The sequence below is a fragment of the Mastomys coucha genome, unplaced genomic scaffold (assembly GCF_008632895.1).
Source record: "Mastomys coucha isolate ucsf_1 unplaced genomic scaffold, UCSF_Mcou_1 pScaffold2, whole genome shotgun sequence".
In the NCBI taxonomy this organism is placed as follows: domain Eukaryota; kingdom Metazoa; phylum Chordata; class Mammalia; order Rodentia; family Muridae; genus Mastomys; species Mastomys coucha.
Window position 1 is genome coordinate 1,001,548 of NW_022196902.1, and position 11,909 is coordinate 1,013,456.

At 46.1% G+C, this 11,909-nt stretch overlaps 1 protein-coding gene across 1 annotated transcript in view; it reads right to left on the reverse strand.

Annotated features, from left to right (window-relative positions):
• Window positions 1-10,431, reverse strand: part of Ust (uronyl 2-sulfotransferase) — a 298,281-nt gene extending 287,850 nt beyond the window's left edge. The window contains exon 1 of the mRNA XM_031380355.1: window positions 9,698-10,431. Coding sequence (XP_031236215.1) covers window positions 9,698-9,953 — 256 coding nt within the window. The 5' untranslated portion in view covers window positions 9,954-10,431. The remainder of the gene's footprint in view (window positions 1-9,697) is intronic.
• Window positions 10,432-11,909: the final 1,478 nt, after the last annotated feature.

The following is an 11,909-nucleotide window of genomic DNA, read 5'->3' on the forward strand; positions in this document are numbered from 1 at the left end:
TATAGTTCTAATAAACAACACTAAGGGGTATATGTTTAAAGCTTCTTGTTTTAGGGATTTATATTTTGGAAAACTAGTAAAAAAAAAAATTTTAAACTTCTAAAAAATTAACATTGCTTCCTAAAAAAACAATCATGTCATTTTACTAAATATAAACACGTACAGGAAATGTGGTTAGTATTAATTTGTCCAGCACATCAATGCAATAGGTATGCAAAATAAATTAACTACACGTGAATCCTGATTTTTCCAAAGATTCTGGATATTTTCTTGATAAATTCATGGTACGTCTTATAGGGGAATAGAGTGTGCTAAGGTTTTTATCCTGCCGAGCTCATCAGCTCCATTCAAGTGAGCATACATGAAGACAAAACGCAGCCATTGTACACTATCTGCCATGCAAAGTTCGCTGCTTTCACACTCATGCAAAATAACCGTGTTCTTTGTGATGTCTCTAAAGTAGGCAAGTGGTGGCTGTTCGTGAGGTATCAGAATGTGGATGTGGTACACGTGTGTGTATGTGTATTCACACATATGTGTATACTGTGAGAGTGAACATGCACATACATCTATGCATGTAGAGGACTGAAGCTTGAGCATCTTCCTGAATCATGTTATACTTTATTTACTAAGGGAATATGTCTCAATGCACCCAGAGCTCAAAGTCCAGAGGATTCTCTGCCTTTCACTCCCACATGCTGGGATTAAAGGTGACCACAATGCCTGCCCAACTTTCCCATAGAACTGAGCCAGCAGTTCTCAGCCTATGGGTTGAGACCTCTTTGGGGGTCTCATATCAGATAACCTGAATATAAGATATTTACACTACAGTTCATAACAATAGCAAGTTACAGTTATGAAGTAGCAACAAAAATAATGTTATGGTCGGGGTCACCACCACATGCAGAACTATATTAAAAAGTCAAAGCCTTAGGAGAATTGAGAACCACTGAGACATCTCCAACTCAAGTTAGCATATACTTAGACTGAAATGCAGATAACCAGTGTTTATTATTCATAATCATTTATCACTAGAAACCAGTACCTCCAAGGTTCTTTAGAAAAGGCCCATGTTTTCACAGTCAACAGTTAGGATTTTACTTGGGTTGTCTGTCTAGCGGTACTCTACACTTAATACTTTGGAAATGGCTACTGTAGAAAACTAACTCGTTCCTCCTTGGAAAGAGTGCCACAGAGAATTTATCAGGAACGTTGTATTTAAGTCATTATTATTTCTTCCCAAGCCCAAATTGATAGCAAATCTTCAGTGTAATAAGAGTCTAGTATTGGAGCTGGAGAGATGGCTCAGCGGTTAAGAGCACCAACTGCTCTTCCCGAAGTCCCGAGTTCAATTCCTAGCAAACACATGGTGGCTCACAACCATCTGTAATGGGATCTGATGCCCTCTTCTGGTGTGTCTGAAGACAGAAGATGGCTACAGTGTACTCACATAAATAAAAAATAAATAAAAAATAAATAAATAATATTTTTTAAAAAGTGTATCCAAAATACACAAATACTTACAACTAAACAACAAAAAAAAAAGAAAAAAATTTAAAGTTGCAAAAAAAGTGAATAGATTCTTGTCAAAACAAAACAAAAAAAAACAAAAAACAAGAAACTCAAGAAAGCATCCAGCATTCAGTAAGCACTAGGAAAATACAAAACCCAACCACAATGGTACTTCATACTTGTGAGACTAGGAACAATTTTTTTAATGGAAAAATAAGTGTTGGTGAGGATGTTGGGAAACTGGATCCATACATCACTGGCGGGGCCGTAAAATAACACAGCCACTGAGAAAATTCCTCAGTGGTTAAATAAAGAGTTACCATGTGACCTAGCAATTATACTTTTAAGTACACACTCAAAAGGATGGAAAACAGTATTCCAGACAGTAACAGTGTCCGGGTAGCCAAAAGGTGGACGCAACCTCAACATTCATTAATAAGTGAATGGATATACAAAATGGGATCTTATCTATAAAAGGCCATGGAAATGTTCTAGTCTATAATTTTTGAAAACCAGCTCTGATGGTTTGTATATGCTCAGCCCAGGGAGAGGCACTATTAAGAAGGTTGGCCCTGTTGGAGTAGGTGTGGCCTTGTTGGAGTAGGTGTGTCACTGTGGGTGTGGGCTTTAAGACTCTCATCCTAGCTGCCTGGAAGTCAGTATTCTGTTAACAGCCTTCAGATGAAGATGTAGAACTCTCATCTCTGCCTGCACCATCCCTGCCTAGATGTTGCCCTGCTCCCATCTTGATGAGAATGGACTGAACCTCTAAGCCTGCAAGCCAGCCCAATTAAATGTTGTCCTTATAAGAGTTGCCTTGGTCATGGAGTCTGTTCACAGGGGTAAGACCCTAAGACACCAGCTATGGACTATTAGCAAGTTCTTAAAAGAAATCATGTATATGCTGTAATCTGGATGAGCCTGGTAAACATTATGCCAGGTAAAAAGGACCAATCACAAAAGACTACATATTATATCATTCCATTTCCAAGAAAAGGGCCAACAGATTAATTAAGACCAGTGGTTACTTAGGGCTGGAATAATAGGGTCCCATCACCATTGGGGTGATAAACAAAGGCTAGGCACTCTTCCTGGTGGTGATGAAAATATTCATAAAGTAGTTGTGGTGACTACACATATCTGAAGAATACAGAAAATGGTTAGCCAAAACTGAAAACTGTTAACGATTTTAAAAATCTTTTAATGGGTGAATTCTAAGTAAGATTCATGAATCATATCTCAGTAAGTGTCAAAAACTGAAGCGGACATCATTTGGAACTGACCTGCCAAACAGTGGCTGAATTTTGCTGATGTTTGCAAGTAAGAATTCCGAAGAATGTTACTCATTCTACCCTATCTCTAATAACCAAAAAGGTCTAGGCCACTATTGGCCTAGAGATTAATTTCTATAACACGATATGGACAAGACAAAGTTTATTTGTGGTCACTGCTTTAAAAAAAAAAAAAAGCGAGCAACAACTAATAATTCTAAGGGCTGCAATTCATCCAATGAGGTGCCCTTTCACTATCTATCACCAGATCCAGGTCCGTACAGCTGCAGGGAAAACTGTTTCCTCTGGTTAAGCACTCCTCTGTCAGGCAACAGACACTGTTTCTCTCCTGAATTTAAAAAAAAAAAAAAAAAAAAGCTTGGCTACTTTATTTCCATTTTCTCCTCAACAAAACCAACTAGTGTTACTAGCTTACATAGATGTCAGACAACATGAAGAAAGGCAGTATCTAGAGAATCCATATTTATGTGTGTTTTGAAACGATTCAGACTGAGACTAGCCTATATTAAAAACAGTTTAACCAGGCAGAATGCTCCCCACCATCCACGCTCTGTGTTTACAGAACAGGCTGTCACAGTTTAGTGCCTTTTCCCCGGCTCCCTTCTAATACAGTGCTGCTGTGTCCCCACCCACCCTCCGAGATGAGTGTGCGGCTAGAAACAAGAATCTCATTTTTCCATGTCAACAATTTCTATTGATAACCTCATATTTTATGCATTCGTTCCCAGTTGACTGTGTACAGGCAGCCTCAAGTATGGTATTTAAGCCATGTGTGATATTGCAAGAAGAGAAATAGAATTTGGTTTTGAAGACTTAGAGAAACTGTTTCTGTAACAGATCTGGACCTCTATATTCACATCTTCCTTTGAACTTATTTTAAAAGTGAGGAATCTCAAAATTCAGTAAAATTAAATTACAATCTTTTTTTTTCTTCTGACTCTAAATTCCCAGGCTCGTAAATAATACATGTAGAAATTGGCAATTCTGAGAAAAAGCATTATGTCTCCATTTAAAATGCTATAAATTAGAAAGGGGAAGGAAAGCCTAGCTACTGAAGATCAATCCAACAAATTTAGCTCTCATAAAGGCTAAATCACATCTCCAAGGCTTGATAATAAATCTTTAGCGTCTGCCAGTTATACAAGATCGGTAGTGAACCATCTGGCTCGTTCTGTTTATATCAATCTAAATAATATGCGTCCAAGTTTTTGATATTTCCACAGCTCAAAAGTAATGAGACTCCTTCCAAGCAGACTGGACCACATGCTGATTCCGAGGGGAGGGGGTCATTTTTGTTTTCTATAGCAAACCCAAGTTTAAATGCAGAAGTGGGGCAAGCTGGGTGTGATGACACAGGCCTTTAATCCCAGCACTCAGGAGGCAGAGGCGGGTGGATCTGAGTTCAAGGCCAGCCTGGTTTACATAGTGAGTTCCAGGATAGCCAGAGCTACAAAGTGAGACACCACCCACCCTCCTCCACCACTACCCCCCACCCCACTCCCTCCTCACCATCTCAAAAGAGAAAGAAAAAAAGGAAAGAATTTCAGGTTGCTAAGGTCACACAAATGGCAAAAGGCATTTGCTGAACAGCCCTGGGAATCCGAGTTCAATTCCGAGGACCATATCGAGGCAGAAGGACTGACTTACAGAGCTGTCCTCTGGTCTCCAGGGCACCTACACATAGCTGGGCAGACACACACATACACACACACTTTCTAAAAATATTATTTCACTGAGTTGGAAAAATTATGAGCACTCATCCTTAAGTACATCATTTGCTATACTTCCCCCCCCCCCCCCCCCCGCTGTCTAATTTCCCTCCCCCAACTTCTTCCTCTTTCAATTTTATTGCAGGAGAAAGTTCACTTTAGAAGAACTAGACTAGAGAACTTGCGGACTGGGAGAAACCCAGACAGGAACCTAGCATAATCACCTTCAGAGAGGCCCCCCGGCCAGCCACTGATGGAAACAGATGCAGAGACCCACAGCCAAGCATTAGGTGGAGCTCAGTGAATGCTGCTGAAGAAGGGAAGGGAGGATAGCAGGAGCCAGAGGTGTCAAGGACACCACAAGAAAACCCCCAGATTCGAACAACCTGGACCCACAGGGGCTCAAGAAGACAGAGCCGATGATCAGGGTACCTGCATGGGTCTGACCTAGGCCCTCTGTGCATGTCACAGTAGTACAGCTTGGTGTTTTTGTAGGACTCCTAACGGAGGAAGCAGGGGCTGTTTCTGAAACTTTGGCCTGTTTTGGGGGACCTTGTCCTCCTACTGAGTTGTCTTGTCCAATCTTAATATGGGAGATGTGCCTAGTCTTATTGCAACTTGATATGCAGTGTCTGGCTGATTTCCCTAGGAGGCCTGCCCTTTTCCAAAGGGAAATGGAGGAGGAGTGGATGGTGGTAGGGGAGGGACTTGGAAGAGAGGAAGGAGGGGAAATTGCAGTCAGGATGTAATATTTGAGAGAATAAATAACAAAAAATGAGGAGGAGGAGGAGGAATAAGAGGAGGAGGAGGAAGAAGAGGAGGAAGAAGAGGAGGAAGAGGAGGAAGAAGAGGAGGAGGAAGAAAACAGCAGCAGCAGCAGCAACAACAACAAAGCCCTCTGTCTACTTCCCAAACTGGCTGGAAGAAAGAACCCTTTGACCCTGATTCCTCACTGCACTGAAGGGGAAAGCACCCTGTCTCCTGTCTCTTCCCTCCCTACACCCTGCTTTCGGGCTGTCCCACTTTGACCTCCTCCATGCCTCTCATAACCTCAAGAAGTCTAAAGCCAGGTGAGACAGCAACTGCTGGCTGCCTCTCTCCACCTCCGCTCTGAAACAATGGGCCGTAAGCCGTACAGCACTTGGATTTATAGTCACTCGAAATTAAAACGGAAACCATGGTTATGACCTTGAAACGTCTTTATAAATCCATTCCCCTTCCACCTCCCTTCCTCTCAGATAACCTCAATGGCTCCTGAAGGCAATGGTTTACTGCAGAATAGGTTTTCAGGCTTCGGGCAGCCATGGCGAGAGCACCTCAAGTTTTGTTAAGGGGCAGCTTGTTGTGCCCAGGCCCAGGTTCATTCCATTCAGGTGGTCTAGGAAGAGTCCTGAGAACCTGAACATGTAGCAAATTCCCTAGGGATGTTGATATTGCCGGTCCAATGACCCACACTTAGAACCAGAAGCCACACATGGAACTGTTAGGGAAAAACTGGAGAACCCCAGCTCCACCATCCCTCACCTCTGGCTGTTATGCTGTCAGGGAGGGTCTAGTTTTGATCAGAGGTGGCATGACTGCCGTTAATGGTATCGTAGCATCAATGTGAGATGTTCCCTAAGGCTCACATATTTGAATATCTCCAGCTGAGGATGCTTGTTTGGGGAAGTTGTAGAGCCCTTGGACATGGGGCCTAGCTGGCCAATTCAAGCCACTAGGGAGCAGGCCTTTGAGGAGTGATAGCCAGGGTCTCCGAACACTTGATGAGCCCCCACCCCAAGCTTCTGAAATCATGAACTTAAATCAAGTTCCCAATCCTCCAGTTGCTTGTGTCGAATAATTCATTGCAGTGATAATGAAATGTAAGTGAACATAAATAGAAAGGTAGAGTATTCCCTTCTCTGCAGGCCTCACAAGAAACTCCTAGTTACAGAATTAAGAAAGGGAAAGTGAGATTGTGTGTATAGATCTGAAGATCATTCAGCCAGTTAGCTGGTGAGATTCCCTGGCTCCTTTTCCCAGTATTTCTATTTTCTCTCTTAAGCTGCTCAGGGAGTTTTTCTCTGGGCACTGGACTCAGGCAGTCTTGGAGGCAGCTCCTGCTTTAACCTTCTGTATCCCCTCCGTGTTAAGCAGCTTTCTGTCAAGTCTTATTTTGGCTCACAGTTTTGGAGCTACTGGTCCATGACTGACTGATGTCCAGTGCATTGGGCCTGTGGTAAGCTAGTATATCATGCAGGGAGCACACAGTGGAGGTGACTGCTCTTCCACGTCATGTGTGGATACCGAGAGAGAAGAGACCTGCGCTCCCCAACCCACTTTGGAGGGCACACCCCTCCCCAGTTGACCTGACCTAAAACATCCCTATTAGGCCCCAACTCTTTAACGTTTCCACTACCTTTCAACAGCACAGAGCCAAAGAAGAGTGGAAAGTTTCACTTGAGGAGCGGCTTTTGATGGCCAATCCAGATCCAATACCCCATTAATTTTTATCCTTCAATCTTCATATATAAAACGGGACAAACAATAGAAGCTATGAATCATGCCATGCTAGGGATTAACTTCCAGGTCCATGCATGTACACTAACCGGCACAGTTGATGTTCACTCTCATTATAAACACCTGTGCCACTTGACTTTTTTCTCATGAGAATATTCAATGCATTATATATTACTCTACATACCTGGTGAAATAGGTGCAGTCATTACCCTGAGCAATATCGGCCAAATAACTCTCAGACAAGAAATATATAAGATGGTCCAAATATTAAAAGTATATTCCATAAGGAACATGTTTAATATATTATTTTGATCTAAAAAATATTGGGTATTTGCATTTGAGGAGAAATAGGATTTTTTTTTTTTTTTTTTTTTTGTGGTTTTTCAAGACAGGTTTTGTCTGTATAGCCCCGGCTGTCCTGGAACTCACTCTGTAGACCAGGCTGGCCTCAAACTCAGAAATCCGCCTCAGAAAGCCTCTGCCTCCCAAGTGCTGGGATTAAAGGCGTGCACTACCACTGCCCAGCTCGAGAAATAGGATTTTTAACTAACAATATATTCTGTGCGGTTACACTCTAAAATACAAAATATAGAAAAGATTCATTGGCAAGCAAGTTTGCAAACAGCTTTCTTGGGCTGATATAATTAAGGACATATTTTATTTCATTCTAAAGACCACCTTCCCTGAAAACCATTGTTTTTATGTATGTGACCAAACAACAAGGAAGAGACCTGCAAGTGTCTCCTATTTTAAACTCACAAAGATGCCACATCTAACCTACTACGCACATCCATCCGAAAAGCAATGGTCAGTTAGTAATACAGTGGCAATACTCAGTCCCTAGCTATGCCTGGCCAGTTCTCTCTTCCACCAGCTGACTCCCATATTCATCAGATCTCACCTAATAAACAGAGAATGAACAGGTGACTACCATACACACTGAACTTTACCGATTCTATCCTTGCCCCTCCCCACACCTGTGCTTCCCTTTTCACATAAAGGGTAAGAGAACCACAAAACTGTAAGTGTCCCTAATTACACCATGAAGAGCCAATGCTGTAAAGTTTGAGCAATGAGCTCAAAGGGAAGTAGTCCTGGGAAAGAGTGGGTCTTCCAGCCCCATACAGCACAGTTTCCTCCATACGCCAGACCTCCACTTTTAACTTAAAAGGAACTTTTGGTGATGGGTGACACACAGTCAGATTCTATGGAAGAAGAGCCCTGAGCTTCAACACTTCCCAATACTAGTGGGCACTAGTTCCTGATAGTGAAGATGATGTTACCAGGAGCAAGAACAGGTGTCTCAAAGCAGGGAAGGAAGGCTCAAGACTCCAGAATGCAGAACGGCAGAGAATGAAGAGGTTACACTCACCAATAAAAAGGGTCTATTAACCCAGAACCATAAAGCCAGATGCTAAGAATTGCGCTTCGAAAGTCTGACCGAGGCAATATTTTTCTTTAATCTTCCACAGTGGTTCTTGCGAAATCACAGTGCCCCCAATGTTTTTACTGAAATGAAATTTTAACTTTTAAAAATCCGAGCTTCCATCCGAAGAAGCAATACTGTTTTATCAGTTTACGCCACTCCCAAACACCCTTTGTTGGTGTGGTTTTGTGGCTTTCTTGTTTTTCCTTCCAAACAGGCCTGCTAGTTACTAGACCTGTGGCTTCTGTGAAGAAAGGGACCTTCGAGGTAACTGTATGAGTCGCCAGTTTGGCAGGTCATTTAGCCCATTCTGGTCCCAGCACTTAGATGGAGTCTCCACCTGAACTGACTCTGGGCCTGCAGATGACCACTGTAGGTTCTTCCACTCAAGATTTATCACCTCAGAGACAAGCCCCGCACGACCTCTTCTGGCCACAGAAGTCAAGGAATTTACATCCTCCCTTAGCCAAGGCACATGAGCCAGCATCATCCCTGGGACCTGGGCGAGTGCGGGTCAAGCCTTGGCACTCAGAATCATGGATGAGAGAGCAGCGAGGTCACACCTCACTGAAATCTGTTTTCTTGGGTTCCAACCTCTTCCTTTTTCAGCCATGAATCAAACAGGAAAAAAAGTTGACTTGAGACACATGCAGGGCGGAAGTTCGACAGGTCACAGAAGGTGGCACAGCTGACTGGCACCTAGGGGCAGCACCAACTTTTCCTGCACTCTTGGCTGCAGTCCGCGGGCTGCTCAGGTGCTGCCAAGGAACAAACCAACCTAGGGAAAGACTGGAATCACCTGGGCCCACTCACAAAAGGGGAACCCATGGGATAGACTATCTAAAAGTGACTGAAAAGCGGGGTTAAACCAATCCACAGAACTCAGAACGCCAAATGGGACAGGATTGTAAGTCATTAACCACGTGACAGAGAGGACTGTGCACGCACCGCCAGGCCAGCATACACACAAACACTCACAAACATGCACATATCTATTCTGCCCCAGTTGGAGTGGCGATTCGGGTACAGGTACGTGGTGTCCGGGCTCGGGACACCTGCCCGGAGCCCCGCGTCGCTGCGGACTGCCCGGAGTGCAGTAGGAAGCAGGCGCTCCCAGCTGCCGCACGGAAGGATGCCCATTGGCATCCCACCTGGGGAGCCTCGGGGACCGTGGTGGTCGTGACAGCTTTAGATGTTCCCCACTTATCACCCTTTCCCCAGGTGCCCAACTTTGCGGGGCTGGCGCATCCCTTCCCTACCCAAATACTGCCGCAGGTCGAGCAGGAAGCGAGGGGGTCCCCCGCTGAGCTGGTAGAAGAGGGAGCCCAGGCAGAAGACCAGCAGGGTAGCCATGCAGAAACCGTAGTCCCGGAGGGAGAAGCGTAGGAAAGGCAGCAGCGGGATCCGGCGCTTGCAGTTGCCCAGGCACGGAGGGGCGCCCCCCACAGGGGCCCCATGGGGCCAGGGATCCGCGCCGCCACCGGGATGCTGCTGCGGCTGCTGCTTCTTCTTCATCGCCGGCTCCGCCGCCTCGAACAGCCCGCCCGGGCCAGGAAGAGGTCACCCATCCGCCGCCAGCCGGAGCGCCTAGCCGGCTGTCTGCACATGGAGAGGGACGCGCCGAGGGCAGCCGGGTGGGGGCGGGGAGGGGCCGAAGTTGCGGGGCTCAGGGTACTCTGCTCATCTTGTTTTCCCACCGCTCGTTGCGGCCCCAAAGGGCCCAAAATGTCCCGGGCCCCGCCGTGGGGGTGGCGATGGCAACCCACGCCCGGTCGCTCGTCCCGCTAGCAGCCCCGCGTCCCGTAGCAGCCCTGCGCCCCAAGTCCCGCCGCGCCCCGGGCTCGCTCCCGGCTCGCCTCCAGCGCCAGCGTGGACCCCCCGGGCTTTGTGTGGGTCGCGGGCGGCGTGTTTGGTCCCGATTCAGGCTCGGCTAGCTCAAGGCAGGGAGGATCGGGAGGCGGACACCACCCTCTCGCTCCACCTCCTTGACAGGGGCTTCCCTCCCTCCTCGCCTCTCCTCCCCTCCCCTTTCTCTCCGCGCGAGGCTGCCTGCTCTCCTCCCTCCCCGGCCCTCCCTTCCCTCTCCACCCCGGGGCTCGACGCCGGACTCGGTGTCACATTACGGCTTCTGCTGGGGCGGGCAGGGAGGGAGGAGGGGGCCGAGGATCAGCAACAAGGAAGAAAGTTTCTGGGTGTGTGGGGTTTTTTTTTCCCTCCTCCATTCTCTGAAATCTGGTCTCGGTTCCTGCGCTACCAGCGACCTCTTGGGGCCCGCTGACTTCCCTCTCATAAACAGTCGCCGTGTTGGAGGATTTGGCTACGTTTGTCTTTTCATTTGGGGAACTTGATTCTCTTTCTATATCCCAAACGACCCACCTACCAAAAGCCGACATAAAGTGTGCTGGGATATGGGTTCAAGACCTAGCTGGGACGGTAAAAAGGCAAAAGGAGGGTGTTTTCGGCAGGGCCAGGCTTAACGTATGGTAGCGCCTGCACGCCCCTGGCTCAGGATCGGAGGGCGCTTTTTTTCTTGCCCTCCCTGGTCTTAAAAGCACTCCACTGAAAACAAGGGTACTCTGCCGACTGGAGGAAGTCCTTCCAGCAGATGAAAAGGAAGAGGCTCTGTGCCTTCACATATCTATTTCACTATCTCTCTTCCCACCGCTGGGAAGTTTCTAGAACTGAAAGAGCCCGCGGAGCTTCCTTCCCAGAGACCTATCCGAGAACAGGGCTGGCGATACTTGACAGAGCTGCTCTATCAGGCACACTTAATCTTTTTTGTTTGTTTGGTTGGTTGGTTGGTTTTACTAATCACCAGATACACAAGTGATATGGCCCCAGAGTTACAATGTGTTTCCAGTGTCCTAGCTTGTTTTTCTGTTGCTGTGATAAGCATCATGACCCAAAATAACATGTAGGAAAAAAAGATTTGTTTGGCTTTCCAGTTACAGTCCATCATGGAGGGAAGGCGAGGCAGGAGGAACCTAGAGACAGGAGCAGAAACTGTGGAGAAATGTTGCTTACCGGAGGCTTCCAGTTCACCTTCTGCTGTCTTTCTTATACCTTCCAAGGCTACCTGCTTTAGGAATGGTTCAGCGTGCTGTGTCCTGGCCCCCCTACATCCATTAGCAATCAAGAAAATGCTCCCCAGACATGAGCACAAACCAATCTGTTGGAGACAGTTCTCCAGTAACGTTTTTCTTTTCCAAGCTGAGTCAAGTTGGAAACAAAAATGACATAAACAGGTAGGTAGGACTGTGAACAAGACAGATATATCAACCACTGCAAGGTGGCACTGGCCAGATTTCTCCATGGTTTCCCTGGAATTAGAAAAGAAGAGCATTTAGCTCAGGCCACATGATTCTGAGGCCTCTCAACTCTGATCCCCAAATAAATTCTAAATAGTCCAGTAATCAGGAGATGTGAGGCTGTTAAGAATCTTATAACTCCAGGACTGTCCTCCTGAAAACT